At 39.0% G+C, this 18,499-nt stretch overlaps 1 protein-coding gene across 1 annotated transcript in view; it reads right to left on the bottom strand.

The window, feature by feature from the left end:
* Positions 1–434: 434 nt before the first annotated feature.
* The window catches only part of arhgdig (Rho GDP dissociation inhibitor (GDI) gamma), a 30,693-nt gene continuing 12,628 nt past the window's right edge, over positions 435–18,499 (bottom strand). Inside the window, exons 2-6 of the mRNA XM_026165641.2 lie at positions 15,216–15,389; positions 14,473–14,556; positions 6,379–6,455; positions 1,746–1,809; positions 435–1,060 (exon numbers count right to left, since the gene is read on the bottom strand). Of these exons, the coding sequence (XP_026021426.1) occupies positions 864–1,060; positions 1,746–1,809; positions 6,379–6,455; positions 14,473–14,556; positions 15,216–15,389 (596 nt within the window). The 3' untranslated portion in view covers positions 435–863. The remainder of the gene's footprint in view (positions 1,061–1,745; positions 1,810–6,378; positions 6,456–14,472; positions 14,557–15,215; positions 15,390–18,499) is intronic.

An 18,499-nucleotide genomic window follows, 5' to 3' on the forward strand; every position in this document is an offset into this window, starting at 1 on the left:
GAAATCTCTCCTGCTGGTTCTGCGGGAGGTTTCTTCCTGTTAAAAGTGAGTTTCTTCTTCCCCACTGTGGCCAAGTGCTTGCTCATAGGGGTTGTTTAATTGGTGTGATTTTCTTTCTAATATTGTAGTGTCTTTACCTTACACTATAAAGCACTTAGAGGCGACTGTTGTTGTGATGTTGCTATAAAAGAAAACCTGTTCTAATGTTTGCTGCAAGCTGTTCAGGACATCTTGTCCCAGTTAACTCTATAATGATAAAATAAAAAAGAATAAATCCACCTTACTTACTGGACACAACAGCAGTCTCTGGAGTTTGTTTCCCTTCAGCTATAAAAATGATTTTGCCATGTTTATATTTTATTGGATTTGTGCCTTGAACGGATTAAACACCCTTTCATTACTTGCCTACACACGCCATGAGGAAGGAACTGAAAGCAAGCGGAAAGGGAGATTTCAGCATGTGGTTAACTCTGAACAATAGCAGAGAAAGAGGGCATTCTTTTTTCTAAAAGTCTCAGTCACTCGTGGTTTTCTGGAGGCCTGCGTGTAGTGCACTAAACAGAAAAGGAGGGAAAAGGTGGAAGAGGAGAGTTAGAAAACTTCTTGTTTTGGCCACTGCAAGGTAGCTCTCATGAAATGTGGCGGAAGATGACAGAGACAAGAGGGGATGAAGAATAGACGTGAAAGAAGGAAAGAGAGCAGAATTATTACTCTCTCTCTAACACACACACAGACTCTCTCTCTCTCTCTCTCTCTCTCTCTCTCTCACACACACACACACACACACACACACACACACTCTCTCTCTCTCTCTCTCTCTCTCTCTCTCTCTCTCACACACACACACACACACTCCCAATCGATTAATTCCAGTCCTTGCTGATATTGAGGTTCCACTCCCAGGATAAGTAGACGTTCTTGTCATCATCAGTGAAGCAGGACTTGATCTGATACTGGCCACGGGACATCACGCCTTTAGTTGCCTCATCGATCGGGCAAAGAAACTCCTGCTCCCCTGCGCGTGGGCCGTAACTTCCTACCATGTACACCGCCTTGTTCACTGTGAAGAGACGCAAACAGAGCATGTAGCTCTCTAACAACCTTTTCTCTGATTCTAACAATCTATCTGTGCATTCAGTGCAAACATTTCAAAGGTGCCATTTTCACCCTTCTGTACTTTTATTTTTGTACAATATGTATGTGACATACAATATTTTGTTCATAAAAAATAGAAACACAAGTCCATTTCACTGACTGATGTTCAGTGTCTTTGTTGATGGATGTTTAGTTGCATTCAAACACAATATATGGACAATATGCAGAAGCTGCTCAGCCATGAAGCTCCCTGCACAAAGTTTTTGTGCTGATGTTAATGCCCGGGGAGGTTTGGATCTCTGCAGTCGCTGAGTCATCAGCGTGTTGGTTACCCCCATCGTTAACTCTACATAGTCTGACACTTTGTGGCTGAGTTGCTATGGTTACTTAATGGTTCCACTTTGCAATAATACCACTTTAGATGATCGTCACATATTTAGGAGGGATAGAATTTAATGAACTGACTTGGTGCACCATGCTTGAATTAAGTGAGCCCTTTAGAATTACCCATTTTTCAGAAATGTTTGTAAAGGCAGACTGCATGGCTAGATGCTTGATTTTACACACCTGTGGCAATAGGATCCACCTCTTAACTTGGATTCAAAGGTTAAGACGTGTGTTCCAGCACTTTTTTTCATGACTGAACTTACTTCTCACTCCTTTTCTGTAGGTCACTTGACGGTACTTCAGGCCAGAAACGATTTCTCTGTTCACCTGCAGACACACATCGTTTCAAACATGTTCATTAATTTGTGATTTCCTCTTTCCAGGCTGCCCCCACCCCCAAAAAAGAAATCAGTTCACACTGACTCAGTGAGCAAAAGGTAAGTGAGAGTGTCTAATTCACATAATGCATAATGCAGCATAAACCGATGTAAAAAAGAAATCTCCACACAACCTTAAGGATATCTTTGCTACATTAATGGAAACACATTTTTATGTGTTTTTTTATGTATTTTACAAAAGGAAAATGAAGTAATTAAAGAAAAAATACCAGACACGTAAACAAAATGTACATATCTGAGATTTGTAATCTTATGTGGACTAATTTAGTCCAGATCTTCTAACATGGGACACAAACAGAGATACTACAATTGCTCATCACTCACTATGCAAAGTGCCTTAAAACACAATTACCTTTTATTCAGATGAGACCACAGCTGGAAAAAACAGCTTCGTGTAATATGTAGCAGCATCCTTCCTCAGTCAATACATCCATCATTACAGTGCTTCTGCTACTGGATATTTACTGCTATCCAGCATCCTTTTGGCAAATTAAATAATTTTTTTCATAAGTAGCCCATAAGTAGTTTTTTTTAAGCAGATTTGTGTTGATTAGCTTGTATTTTATCCATTTCACAAAATGGGTTATAAGTTTCACTTTATTCGTTACATTTTAATGAGGTGAGAAAAAAATACTAGTCTCAAGGAAAAAAGAGAGAAATTCTGGGATTGTCATTATTTCTACACATACCCTTACACACACATAAGGTCTGTGGGACCTTAAACATTCAATCAATGAAGTAAACCATCGTTAAATGTAACAGCAAACTGCAGTGATAATCTTTGCCCAGCAGGTGTCCTCGCAGCACAGCTGAGCTGCTCATTCCCTGAGCTGTTTGGCTATTCTACCCACCTCTACCTTTTCCTTCAGGGCAAGGTCTCTTGGGTCCTTCCTCAAGCCCAGTACTTCCACACATTCACACTTAGACATACACTGACCTATTTTCTAGGCTTACTTACTCTTTGCTTTTCAATAAAGATCCAGGTGATAGGGTGACTCGCTTCTGGTGATTCATTCAAATTACTTCTGTATCATAACAGCAATGTTTAGCTTTCATCTCCAGGTCAATAGTATTCCCCGCACTCTCAGACAATGAGACCTATGCAGGGTTATAGATGAGCTGGCTCCTGGTTGTCTTACAATCAGCTCCACCGAATTTTAAAAATGCGATAAACTACTATCCCTACTGACTCAAGGGAAGTTCAGCTAAACTACAATTGAGTTCTGACCTTTTCTTATTTCTGTGGCAAATAATTAATGAAGTTACCCTCTGGGGAATTCACTTGGTTTCAAAAACATTTTCATCACCTCAGGTGTTTATTGTGAATGTGACAGCTAAACGTTGAGGGGTTTATTTGTAACAGAGAAAAGAAGGAAGAGATTAGAGGTGTGAGGAAGTGTGGATGGCAGAGCATGAAGTGAAAAAGAAGAGAACAGGGAAGTGAGGCAAGAGAAAGGCAGGAAAGGATGATGATGCTGGGAAGAGGAGAGGAGAGTGTGGAGGCTGGGCGGGGTAGCATTTGAATGATTAAAGGAACATTATTAAAAGAGACAGAGGAAAGGAATTGAATTAAATCACTGCTATCATCAGGCTTATTAATATAACAAATAAACTAGGAGGAATTTGGGTTGTTACTGGTGTCATGATGAGCAAACATAACTAACTAGATATTTACTTTTTTCTTTACATTTACATATACACTGAACAAAAATATAAACGCAACACTTTTGTTTTTGCTCCCATTCCCCATGGGATGGACGTAGAGACCTAAAATTCATTCCAGATACACAATATAACCATCCCTCCCAAACAGTGGTCACAAATCAGTCCAAATGTGTGGTAGTGGGCACATCTGCTATATTGAGATAATCCATCCCACCTCACAGGTGTGCCACATCAGGATGCTGATCTGACATCATGAGTAGTGCACAGGTATACCTCAGACTGCCCACAACAAAAGGCCACCCTGGAATGTGCAGTTTTTTGCGCTATTGGGGGTCTGGGGACCCAGAACCGGTCAGTATCTGGTGTGACCACCATTTGCCTCATGCAGTGCAACACATCGTCGCATGGAGTCTATCAGATTGTCAATTGTGGCCTGTGGAATGTTGGTCCACTCCACTTCAATGGCTGTGCGAGGTTGTTGGATATTCGTGGGAACTGGTACACGCTGTCGTATACGCCGGTCAAGCACATCCCGAACATGCTCAATGGGTGACATGTCCGGTGAGTATGCTGGCCATGCAAGAACTGGGACATTCTCAGCTGCCATCTGCCCTGAACAATGTGAACCACGATTCATCCGTGAAGCGCACACCTCTCCAACGTGCCAGACGCCATCGAATGTGAGCATTTGCCCACACAAGTCTGTTACGGCGACGAGCTGGAGTCAGGTCAAGACCCCGATGAGGACGACGGGCATGCAGTTGAGCGTCCCTGAGACGGTTTCTGACAGTTTGTGCAGAAATTGTTTGGTTGTGCAAACCAATTGTTCCAGCAGCTGTCTGGGTGGCTGGTCTCAGACAATCTTGGAGGTGAACCTGCTGGATGTGGAGGTCCTGGGCTGGTGTGGTTACACGAGGTCTGCGGTTGTGAGGCCGGTTGGATGTGCTGCCATATTCTTTGAAACGCCTGTGGAGACGGCTTATGGTTGAGAAATGAACATTCAATGCACGGGCGACAGATCTGGTTGACATTCCTGCTGTCAGCATGCCAATTGCACGCTCCCTCATTGCTTGTGGCATCTGTGGCATTTTGCTGTGAGACAAAACTGCACATTCCAGGGTGGCCTTTTGTTGTGGGCAGTCTGAGGTACACCTGTGCACTACTCATGATGTCAGATCAGCATCCTGATGTGGCACACCTGTGAGGTGGGATGGATTATCTCAATATAGCAGATGTGCCCACTACCACACATTTGGACTGATTTGTGACCACTGTTTGGGAGGGATGGTTATATTGTGTATCTGGAATGAATTTTAGGTCTCTACGTCCATCCCATGGGGAATGGGAGCAAAAACAAAAGTGTTGCGTTTATATTTTTGTTCAGTGTAGAAAAAAAGTTCTGCATGCACTTGGCAATACGGAAACACATTCAAATAAAAATTTAATGTTCATTTGCAGCATTTATAGCAACGTTATCCTTTCAGGGGAATTTACAACATCAACACAATCATTAAAGTCACTTTCACACATACACCACAACTCCGAACTTAGCCTGCCGGCTATCTAGCACAAAACCTGTGTGAAGGCGCCAGTGGGAGAATATTTTGGTTATGTGTGCTGCCTCCACTAAACCACACAGAGGACTTCCAGTAGTACAAAAGCTACTGAAGTGGACAATTTCCCACAGTGTGAGAAGTGACAGCTGTGGAAAATTACCCTACCTGTTTCTGTCTCCTTATAATTTTACAGTACGAGATGTAGTCAGTTGTGCACGATATCCTTTGAACACAGTGTTCTCACTGTATCCTGTACTGTGGCTGACAGATACCTTGTCCCTTTGCAAAGACAAATTATAAATCAAAAAGACTTACAATATGTATTGATAGTCTTTGTGCATTAGAGTAAAACTGAGGAGAGGTCACTATGAGACTGATGCATGTCTTCAAATGTGGTTTATATGATGGAAACATATGAAAATGGAGCTGTTAGTGTCATATATGTCTGGGTAAACCATAATGGGCTTCCACAAAGAGGAACATTCAGCTAATGCAGTTAGAAGAGAAAATAGTTCAAGAGAGATAAAAGCCCAGAAAAAAAACATGAAACTGGAAGAGTTTGTTGAAGTGGAAAATCCCCCGAAAGCATTAAATGTGTAGCACAGTGCAGTGACAGAAAGGAAGCTAATGAAAGGGCTCCGGAGAAAAAGAAACTGACAAATCTTCCCTGAGAAATTATTGTGTGTATCCTTCCTTTGAGCCTCAGTGTGTCAGAGTGGATCACAACCTTGAGTGTGCTCCTCCAATGGCTCCACCTAAGTGACCTCTAATCCACTGCCAGCAAAGAATCAAGATGGACAGACTCTTCCAGTGAGCTGGCTGTATAAAAACGTCTTGGTGCAAACTGCCATATTCTGCAGTTCTGCCCTTGGCCTCTCAGTGTTCACGTAACAAAGACAGCTGATAACGTGAAAACTCCCACCGAGTCTTATTTCCACAGCATTAAAAGGGTTTCATCTCCAGCATGAAGCTTTACAAGCACTATAAAATTAAGCAGCACTGAAAAAGCCCATTAAAAAAAGATAATGGTCTGCTTTGATTTTGGTGGTTTGATTTTATAGCACGTGGTGGCTTACTCAGCACTGTGTCTCCCTTTCCACCTCTTAATCACTTCCAGTAGATACCTTCCCATCTGTTTGTTTCCACCCCTCTCTCTCACACACACACACACACACACACACACACACACACACACACACACACACACACACACAGTAACCCACACTAAGGCTCGCCATCCTTAATATATCCTGTGCGACTGTATCTTTCCAACTTACCTTGAAGTGTATCTTTAGTCTGTATTTCACTCCCTCCTGTAAGGAGAAGCTCTTCTCCTTCAGAGCGATCAGGTCTCCTGCACAATCAACAACAAAGAAACAATAAAACATCCCTAATGGACCACATGACATGTATGACATCACTCACTCCACATGTAAAATGACTAGAAGGGTCACCCTCTTATTGCTTCTTACATATCCAGAAATGTAGCTTACTGACTTACACAGCAACTGGAGAATTGCACCATAATATGACCACCATGATATAATTGTTTAAAGAGGGATGCCAGTGAATTCCCAGAATTGTCTTCTCATGTTTTCTGCTAAATCGGAATGAGTAAATTTAAAAAGAAAATGTGCTTAAAGTTATAGTGCATAACATTTTCCCCTTGAGATGTTAGTAGATTGCAGATTGTCCCTCCCAATTAAAGCACATAATCCTAGCTATGGTAGCTGATGTAGGACAAACATGTTTTTGGCAGCCAAAACCAAAAAGATGTGCCCCATCACGGACACAGCTGGTTAGAGTGCTTCGCTACTTTTTTTACATGCTATATTTCAACATATTTTAATAAATCATGGAATAAAAAACACATATATAATCCATTAATGATTTTGCAATATTTAACACTATAACCCCAGAGTCACCATAAAATCTCTGAGTGTATTTAGCAAAGCTAAGTTTTGCCACTATCTGTGAAAGGCTGTCAGTCCACCGTTTACCTCAGCTATCAGTGCTAGAAGCGTCTATGTCTGTTTATTTGGGAGGATGCTGTAAAAGTTTGTGAAAGAAGTCAAAGAGTCAGCGCAGCTCACTTCTGACAAATGACAATAATATTGAGGTGAGTTGTTGAGAACTTTTCTGTCAGCAGGTGCTGCTGTTTTTGCCATAGTTAGCCAAACCAAGCTAACTTTTAGTTATAAAGCACTTTAGAATAGTACTTAACATTATACATTATACAATACAAAAACAACTCTCAGTCAAACACTGTGGCCAATCAAAACAAGTGGATTTTAAGAAGTGACTTAAAACAATTAGCCTCTGTTAGCATATGTTAGCCTCTGTTAGCATCTGTTACCTGCTGCTAGCTGGTATTAATGAAACTTTCTTGGAAGTCGATATAACTTTGTTGGACTCTGATGCTTAGTGAATAAACTATTATAGGATGTGAGAATATAATCAAGGAGAAAGTGCGATTTTAAGGACGCTCTATCCAAATATTATCAGGCATATTGTTAGCTTACTGTATAACTGGCTGGTATTGTATAACCTGTCAGTTGTAGGTTGACTGGAGGATGACTAATTTATGTACTGTGTTTTTTAAATTATGAAATAACCTGAAAAAAATTGCTGACTGTACCTTTAAAGGAACTCTGACATACTGGTTATTTATTGTTACTGGGTAAAACCAGTATGGTTTCTTTGTATAGTAAAAGTGTCTCAGTTGTGTGGTGTGGTTGAATGAGTTCATACTGCAGTGGTGGCAAAGCATCCTGGCCCATTGAAAAAGCACAGAGCAATCAGAAATGCATCCACTGCCTAATCACTTTATATGTCAATTTAAACCAAACCATCAGTCCTGAGTGCTTCCTAATGGACAAAGAGAAACAAAAGAGGAAGCAAAGGAGGAGGAGATGAAGGAGAGATAGAAGAATGGGGCAAATAAAAAAAACAGATAGCAGTGATATGATGCGAGGAAGAAGTGAGGCAGTCAGAGAATCAAAGCAAGACATCTTAAAAATCCACGTAGATGTACATTTAAATTCGCAATAAATAAATAAATATAAACGCCTAACTGTTCCTACAGTATGTGGTTATGTCTTAATTTTGACAATCTGCACATCCCCTTGTGGTTTGGGAGCTTCTTGTTGCTGCGAGATAAAGTCATCAGATAAAAACCAAACATGCCATTTACCTCGGTAGCTTCTCCATCTCTATTTCTGTCTCATTTCTTTGGACTCATCTCCCTCTCTGAACTGCAGCCTGTAACCCTCCCTCTCATATAACCTCCTTTCTACCTTCCTGTGCACCTCCTTCCTCTCCCTACTCTCGTCTCAGGAGACAGAGAGAAGAGAAAAGAAGCTGGCCACCCTTGGGAGCGTCTGACTGAGAAAATAGGTCAATGTGGAAAGCTGTCTACCTGTTCTCCCCCCCTTCTCTCTTGCAAAAAAAACACAAGCAGGTATGAACACCAGCAAGTATGCATGCAAGGATACACACACACACACACACAAGCCTAAACCTTACACTTTGCACATATTGCACCAATGGCGATCACTGCTTGTTATTTTTTATGCCACAAAATCACAAATTTGTAATTTTCTTTGTCTAGTCAGTTTTAAGTAGTCATTCTGGTTGCTGACCTAATTCAAAGGTCAATTATAGAATTATATTCTGTAGCAGGGTTAATCATATCTATATCTTTTATTTAATAATAATAATACATGGATATTACAGCAGTGCTACATGAGCATCATACTATAGAGAAGCCTTCTACTTTTTTTATTCCACTCCATTAATCTAACAGCTACACGTGCTTGTGTCACATTCTTCAGACTAGTTATTCATTTAAAATTCATGCACACTTCATATTAAATATGATGCATTAGCGCACATTAAACTCACCAGCCGTATACAAAGCAGTCATTAGTAGTTAACAGCTGGGCGGATGTGTAGCGGCACAGCAGCGAGAAAAATGTCAAAACAGCTGCATAAGTTATGATTTTGACCCGATGCTGGTGCTGCATAAGAGTCAAAGGATCACACTGGGCTGACTTGAGAAACATCCACCCAGTGGTTGTTGATACATGTCAGTCAGGGCTATAATTGACTGATTACACCACTATCTGTTAACACTGCCTACACAATTATGCCTCTGTGTGTAGTCCAGGGTTCGTTTATCATTAGCAGCAAAGGTTATTCTGAATGGGTCAGTTCATCAAACACTTCCCACCTCATCATTCATTTTAGATGTTTTTTTCCAGTTATTTTAAAACTGCATTATCTAGAAAACCACTTTTTATGGTGAATTCCTGCTTCTCTGTGGAGGAGTGTAACCCAGGTTAATACAAAGTGATGGATTACGAAAATTAACATTTTATTTATGGCGGCCAAAGATTATAATAATATATATAATTTTTTTTTTTTTTAGTGTGTTTGTTTTAAAATAAATGGCCTAAATTTCATTCAGTGCCTGCTATTTACTGGGTGAAATTGGATTTGACATCAAGCAGTGCTATAAAAAATGTCTAAAAATGTTTTACCTTCATCCCTTAAAGCATTTTTATTAGCAAGCTAATGACAGTAGGGGCCTGAAATGTTGTTATTAAGAATTGCATTTTTGCCCTGGCACCTTTTCAAGCCAATGTGGCGAACATCTTCATCTTAAACGCAAAACATCTGCAGTTCAAGACCAGAAAGAGACACAATCTCAGCTTCACAGGTTCACAAGCTAGGACCCTCCTTGTGCTGGCCCCCAGCTTGGATAAATGGGGGGGTGGGGTTGTGTCATATAGGGTGTAAACGAGTCATCCCTTCAGAAATAAGGAGCCAGCTACTTAGCTAATAGATATGATAAGTATAAGATGTGACAATATGATAATTGTGGAGCACTCAAATCACAGAAAAACGAATCAGTAACACGTTGCAGAGCAAACATTCGGACATTAGACACCAGCTTGTGGTAAAAGTGCTCATCCTCTTTCACCTCTGTTTCATCCTCTGACGCTCAAACAGCTGAGGTAAAATATTCAGGCTAGCATCCAGTTCTTTTGAATAAATCATCATGTTTTCTGTTCACTCTCAGTCGACTTTATTATATGCATTACACATAAAGGATATACCCTTGAAGTATCACTGACATAAGACACACAGAATATAATAAATGTTGCAGAGGCTGCTTGGTGTCGAGTGTGTGTCTGAATAAATGCGCAGCAGCATGCACGCTCAGCAAAACAACCCCGGGAACATGAAAGTTTAACAAAGCCAGTGCTTGCATTTAGGACACCAAAGCACCAAATGTCAAAGTCACGGATATTGCTTTGTGCAGTGTGGCCACACAGAGTGCAATATGTGGTATACAATATATTAGAGCTTTAAGTTAGACTTTTCTACTTGGTTATAAGATATTTATTATTAAACATTATACTTTTCACAGGAAAAAAAAATCTCTATCTATATACCTGATAGTCTTGCTGCTATTTCCACTGAGACAAAAAAAACCCTTAAAAAGCTATTTTTGTGCAGAAACAATTGCATTTCTTGTGTTTCAGTGCATTAACACCCAGGCTCACTCAACTAATTAGAAATGACGAAAAAAAAAAATACAAAGAAGTGTCATTCAATTAAAACTGAAATGGATGGCAACAGTAAAGAGATGTTGATGACTGGCAGGATAAGTAGAAGATGGTTTATTCAAAATAAGAAACATTAAATAAGTGCATGTGAGCAAGAACGTGGTTTTCAATTCACGTTCTTTGATTTATATTATTCCTTTCATTTAGTTGTGATTAAACAAAATCAATGTTCAATACACAGGCCAGTTTTACCTAAAGCCCTTCCCCTTCCTGATTTTTTACTTTTTTGCATTTTTGTCACATATACATGTTTCATTTCGTCACACAAAGATAACCAGCATCAATGCAAAATGCAGTTTTTAAATAATGGATTCATTTATTGAAGGAAAAAGTTATCCAAACCTACATGGCCCTGTGTGATAAAGCGATTGCCCCCTAAACCTAATAACTGGTTTTGCCACCCCTAACAGGGAGAACTGTAATCAAGTGTTTCTGATAGAAGCCAATGAGTCTTTCAAATCACTGTGGAGGAATTTTGGCCCACTCTTCTTTGCAGAATTGTTTTAATTAAGACACATTGGAGGGTTTTTGAACATGAAGGTCATGCCAAAGCATCTCAGTCAGATTAGAATCCTAACGCTGACTGGGATGCTCAAAGATCTTCATTTTGTTTTGGGTTTTTTTTTAGCCTTAGGACATGAACAGAAGGCCAGACATTCTCCTACAGGATTTTGAAAAAGATGAAAAAGAGTTTTCACATGACTGTATATGATCCTGTTAGAATAGAATAATATATTACATAATGTAACTGGACCACAGAGCAAAGTCTGCTTTCCACCCACCTTGTTGTTGTGACAGAGACTGGGTACTTTGATATACGAGATAAATTTCACACCCTCTGGGTGAATGAAGGGACGGCTATGATTTCAGATGTTAAGGTTAGGATGTGGACCCAAGTAACCTTGCCAAAAGTGAAAGGTCCCTGATGGGATGACCAGTCAAGCGTGCAGTCAGGCTGAGTGTCTGCTTTCTCTTCTCCCCACACACTGTCAGGTCAGTAAACTCTACTATTGTGCAATATCACCCTACATTTTTTCCAACCCTCTCCATTTCTGTAACATCAATACACACACACACACACATATACACACACAGACACACACACGCGCGCGCGTGCGTATACAAACACAGCCTAGAGTGCAAAATGGGATCTCTAATGCATCCACTGAAGTGGTTTTAGCTATCTGACTGCAACATGATACCAGCATGGCTTATAGTGTTATTATACTGCAGCTACTCTGTAGAGTCATGCTTTCGCCAATCTCTCTTCTTCTTTTTAGTTCAAAACATGAACATGAATATCTCAAAGATTAAATACTGATATATCCACTGGTCCTCCTTACTATCAAAATGAATCAGAATCAGTCATTTGGTACATTAAAAAATGTTGAAGTGTTGGATAGTTCAAAGATTTTTTTCAATCCAGCAGTGTGCACTCAAATGCCATATTTGAACTCATTTCTGGTATATAGTTACATTTCACAATAACAAAAGCATGTGGAAAAATGAAATTTTACCATGAAATTCTTAGTCACAAAGATAAAGAAAAGGTTATATAATGCTAAAATTCCACAGCAATCATCCAACGTTTGTCCAAAGTTTACACAGATGGAGATAAAATGACCCGGGTTTTACATTATGAACGGAAATTTTTTTTTTTTATAGTACAGTTTGTCATATTTACTCAATCCAGCGTGGAAGTTGAATGAAAATGTCTTTTTTTCTATTGTTGTAACTTTGATCTTGAAAAATATTCCAAGTGGTTTATTTTACAGTGCTGTGAAACTGAAATAAGCATGATTCCGAATTATTGTCATTGAGTGACTTTTTTTTATTAGTGCTGGACTATATTATATTAATATATTATTAACTAGCCAGTTATCAGACATTTTTTGATGCATTTGTCCCAAATTACAGATCCTGATTCATTTTGATGGCAAGAAAGATCAGTGAAGATGGTTTTGAGGTATTCATTCAATTCAATTCAATTTTGTTTATACAGCGCCAAATCAAAACAAGAGTCGCCTCAAGGCGCTTTATATTGTAAGGTAGACCCTACAATAATACAGAGAAAAACCCAACAATCACATGACCCCCTATGAGCAAGCGCTTTGGCGACAGTGGGAAAGAAAAACTCCCTTTTAACAGGAAGAAACCTCCGGATGAACCAGGATCAGGGAGTGACGGCCATCTGCTGCGACCGGTTGGGGTGAGAGAAAGAAGACAGGATAAAAGACTGCAACATGTTCAAACATTTCCACAGCAAAAAAAACCAACAAAATTGAAAGGGGGTCTTTGGACCATTTTTCAAAACAAATATAACTTTAAAAGTATTTGATATATAAAGCTAAAAATTTCACAGCATTCATTATATATGTTCAATCTTTGCATTATAAACATTTTTATGCAAATCTGCAAACGTTCTCGAAATCGACAGATTTGGGATGGAATGAATAAAGCAAGGCCTCCATTATCAGTTATTAAGGTTTTTTTTGTCCGCTTGCTATGATGATGAGCATAAATGTTATTGTAACAAAAGCTTTCAGAGCAGTGCTTGAATTAAATAATTTTTTAGGAACCTTTACTCCCCGAGTCTTCACTTGTATTGAAATGGTTCTCCAGATATTTCCAGAGGTTTGAATTCCACTTCTATGGAGAAGTACAGGAATTATGACCTGGTAAACACAGTATCCTGCATTTTCCATAATTTGCGTTATTACCACTCATTAAAGCCTGTTTCCCTGACAAACTCATACATATTCCACACCTGCAGGTTGTCATAAAGGTTTCCACAGCCCACGCTGAAATAAACTCATGACTCACTATGACATCACCTTAGCCCCACACTTCATTCAGCTCCTGCAAGGCCACAGTAGACATTAAACAGCTTTAGTCATTGGATAGCTGAGTCTATCTGAACATCTTGTACATAATCAATGCCGTGTCCTTTAAAAATCTTTGCCACTTTGTAATGCAGTGTTTCTTTTAATGGGCAGCTTAGCCCAAGATTACTCCAATGGTTTTCATTTTGAAAACTTTAGATGTGGAAACATAGCATGCTCTTCAAGCTCCATACAGTCCAGCAGAGCCTTTTACTCTGAAACAAGTGCTCCTAGATGCTTTTCATCGCTCTGCATTTGTATTAGTGGGAACTGCACAGTACAAAATCAGCATTGCCTAGCAACCAGGTGACCTTTCTTATTAGCTGTGTGTGAATGTGCATGTATGAGTGACTGTGATTGTAACAGGCAGGGAAATCCTCACATCAGGGTGGGAAAGCAAACCGGCATGCACTTAAATACAGCGCATGCATATCAGACTTGTGAATACACACACACACACACACACACACACACACACACACACACACACACACACACACACAGATGTCTCTTATAGGAAGTGACATACACTTACAATTACCATTCAACACATGCACACACTGTAATTAAATATGAGAAAGATCACTCTCTGTCCTTAGTTTGCCACAGGGAGAAAAAAAAAAAGAGTATGTCCACTAAGCAAACATCTAGCTGTCTCCCCTCTCTCGAGCACTGGCACACCCACTGCAGTCTTACTGCACAAAAAATGCAGCACAGTGGGATGGGATGCCTTGCTTCAGGGCAAAGCACTAAACTGTTTAAGTGAACAGCAACACCATATCGTATCCACAGCTGGACAAGGTTAGAGAGAAAAAGTAGTTTAGTGAAGAAGTGACAAAACAGAGGCACTGGGTACCTGTCAGGTCCATAGTAATTGGTTCAGGTGCGTCATCGCACAGCAGGGTCAATCTGGTCACCTTGACATTAGGACCAGAGGCGTCTGAAGAGGAGAAACAGTCCATTATTGCAGAATTCAAGTACCTGCTTGGCTTTTGTTTGTTCAGTTTTCATCTTTTCTTTTTGTCCTGATTGACTGAGCTCCACATCATGAACAGTAGCAGGGAAAATGAACAAGCTGGCCACATTAGATATCACTTATTTGATCTGTAATCAGAGGCTGGCCATTGCACTAATGCTGGAGTATCAAAAGGCATCTTAAAATACAGTATCTAACATTTAGAAGCACTAGAAAAACATGTTGTCCCAAGCTTGTATTTAGAGATAGTTTCGGTATTCAGCATACAGCTTCTCTTCGAAGATAAAGTCATCTCCCCTCTCTTTGCTGCTTTTCCATTGTCTCATTATAGCCTTTCTTACAGAATTCAATGCTACTAAGCTGTAGATGAGGTGGTGCTGAGTTACAGCAGTGAGGGAGTCAGAGCTGTACTGATATCAGCTGCCATAACACTGGCTGCTGGGTTAGAGATGCTGAGACAAGCAGGTCCGTAGGAAGTGTGTGTGTGTGTATGTGCAGGTTTGTGCATCACAAATTGTTGTTGTAAGTGGATAGTATTAAAGTATAAAGCTGCAGTAAGACTGGGCACCAGCGTGATTCATGAATCTTCCTCTTCCACGGCCAAAGAATAAACACACACCAACCTGCCATCATTGCTTCTGGCCCCAGCAGGGTCTGCTTGTACTTCACCAGACTTTCATCATCCTTGTCCAGCTCCTGAATCTCCTGCAGGGACTTTTGAGCTGGAGGGTTGTAGTTGAGATTTCGCTCATCATCTTCCTCCTCGATGGGCAAGTCATTCTTTTCAGCAATCAGACCTTTGAGAAAGAAGAAAGAATATCATATTACAGATGCACATTTTCTTGCTGTTTGCAGGCTGGGTGGGACCAGTGTTTATATCATGTACATTTCCACCCCCACTTACTCACTGTCATCATCATGTTTTGTTTTGTTTTCATATTTAAACCATTAACACTAAAAAAGGCTGTTTTTAAAAAGTGAATATTGTTACACTTCACACCTTTGGACTATTAATGTTTAGATGTGTTTACTTGCAGTTGCACTACATTAGCAGGATTAAAAATTCAAATTCAAATTTTATTAGTCACGTACACAGTCATACACAGTACAATATGCAGTGAAATGCTTGGACAACTGCTCGTGACCTAAAGAAAACAAAAAAGGAAAAGGCTATGAATAAGATAGGAAATAAATATGAAAAATTAAAAAGGGAAATAAATATGAAAAATTAAAAAGAGTAAATTTTACTAGGAAGGAATAAAATATAAATTAAAGTTAAAAAGGAAATAACTGTACAACACAAATTAGAATGAAGGGTAAATTTAACTGGGAAAGAATAAGATAAAATATATAAATTAAAGTTGAAAATAAAATAACTGTACAACAAAATACACAATATAGAACTATATAAGAATGTATGAAGAAATATAAATAAATATATACACAATAACAGCAGCTGTACAAGTATTAACTGGAAATGAAGAATATAATGTCCAGTGTTGTGCAATCCACATTATGTCTTCTGCAGTGCAAATATGCTTAAAGTGATTTAAGTGATGAAGTGAAAACAATGTCCAGAATGTCCAGTGTGTGTGTAAGAACTGTATGTGTGGGTCAGTACTGTGTGGTGGTGTGATTGAGAGACCGTATTAGCACAAACTAGCTGCTATATATTTTCTAGCTGAGTATTTCATCCATTTATTTTGGAAGCTTGTTTCTGCTACTAAAAAAAACAAACATTGCCATGTCAAAATTTTAACTTATTAGATTTTAACCTCCTAGGACCTGGCGTCCACATATGTGACATTTTAGGTTGTCTAAATTTTGTCTAAATTTGGCCTGATATCCACTTACGAGGACATTATACTGCCACTGTTCTAACAGAATTTAAAATCAGTGGCCTCTTATTTGGATCTCATTTTTCTCAGAAACAAAAATGAGGTAAAAAAAAAAAAAAAAAAAAAAAATCAGGTAATTCTTTGTTTTTACATTCATCAGGTCCAAATCACCCCAAATAGCAAAGGGAAATTAAAAATGCATGTCATAAAAGAGTTCGGGTCTTAGGAGGTTAAAATTATTTTGTTAATTTCAAGTCATTTTCCCAGAAAGTTTACATTAGTAAGTTGAAATTTTTACTTGTGGATGGGGAAAAATGTTTTTCCTTCTTTCAGTTGCAGAAACAAGCTTACATATAGCCTTTTATTTGTCTCATATTGTAGAGCATACTGTTCACATGCTATCCACATACTGAATAGCAACAAACAAACAGAGCAATGGTAGCGGTAGCAAGCTAAACACAATCTCAGTTGTGATTACAATTTTCAAAACTTGACACAGATGAGCACTTCTGAAACATTTGTAGTGTAAAACGCAATGCTGTCCATGGCAACACATCTAATCTGAAGAAACGCCTGGTCAAGTACAAAATAAATAAAAGCTAAAGGGTGTATTGTATTTGGTAACCTGGTAGCCAAATGTTAGCTAATGTTAGCATGCCTCCTTCCAACTTTTAAGAAGTTGAACCCACAGCACATGATGATGAAGAAATGTTTATTCATGCACTGACATGTTGTCCAGGGAGTCTAATAAGCTGTTATCAGAAATATGTGTGGTTAACATTTTTACATTAGCGGCACTGAAATTTCTTATTAGCATGCTAGTTACGCTAAACATGTTAACCATATGTGAGATAGTATGCCTAAAACCTAAGTATACAGTAAGCAATAGTTGTCTAAGATTACTATTTAATACTGTTGTACGCAAACACTGTGACAATGGCATCAACATCACTGACATTATCAGACAATATGGAATTACTTTGTAAGCAAAAATTTGCACTCTATCATTCTAAAACAAGTATAGTACCAATAAACAAGTAATTAGTACTAAATTCCAAGTACTGGTACAGGTATCAAATGTGAAACGTACTCAGCCCTTAATTACCGACCTACAAAATACCTTAGGTTTGACAAGCACCTGTATACTATCAAGAAGCCAGTTATAACTGTCTGCCTGACAGTCATCTAATTGCAAGTAAGGAGAACAACCCTGTCAGCAACTTTCCTCTGCAGTAAATATTTCTGTTATATTTCTCAGGCAACACAGGCAGGATTGCTTCATGTCAGCTATATGATGCCTTTTACTCCACATAAGTCTGCTGGCTGCATCCATCCGGAGTTTGATTTCATCAGGGATTTTGATTCAATACTGAAATTTACAGACATTCGATAATGTGTTCTGCAAGCCAAAATTTCATTTCAGCATCTCCATCTCATGTGCACCTCCAGAGAGCGATGCTTGCAGGCCGGAATAGTTATATAAATGAAAGGATGTGACCAGATAATGCCACATACATGAAAGCTTGTCAGCACTGGCTCATATTTACAGGGATGTACAAAACGTCTAAAACAGGTTGTAGAATTTTGTACATTAGATATCAATTAATTAATTTTTTTTAAGTTTAGTTTATTTTTACATAGGGACACATGTGTTATATGAACCAGGCAACACCCCACAACAAAACTAGATTGCCTGTCGCTAGTTAGGTATTTATAACAACGTTTCAGTTTAATTTTAAAATTTTTAAATTATCCCAATCAGGCTCTAGGTTTGAAGGCAAAAAATTCCACATACAAATACTCCGAACACAGAATATTGTTTGACAAACAAGAGGCAACTTGCCTTTACAACTACTATATCATGCTACTAGTTACTAAGCCCAGAACTTTCACAGGAACCACAAAGTCCCTGAGCTCATTTATGTATAAACATTTATGTATAAACTTTAGATTAGTGAATGTGATAAAATGATCAGAACTTAAAAGTTTCTAAAGCACTTTACACCCTTTTTCTCTCTTGTTAATGCAGGTGAATCATCAGAATGGGCCCTGATGAACTGATTTCATGT

The sequence above is a fragment of the Astatotilapia calliptera genome, chromosome 4, assembly GCF_964374335.1.
Source record: "Astatotilapia calliptera chromosome 4, fAstCal68.1, whole genome shotgun sequence".
Classification (NCBI taxonomy): Eukaryota; Metazoa; Chordata; class Actinopteri; order Cichliformes; family Cichlidae; genus Astatotilapia; species Astatotilapia calliptera.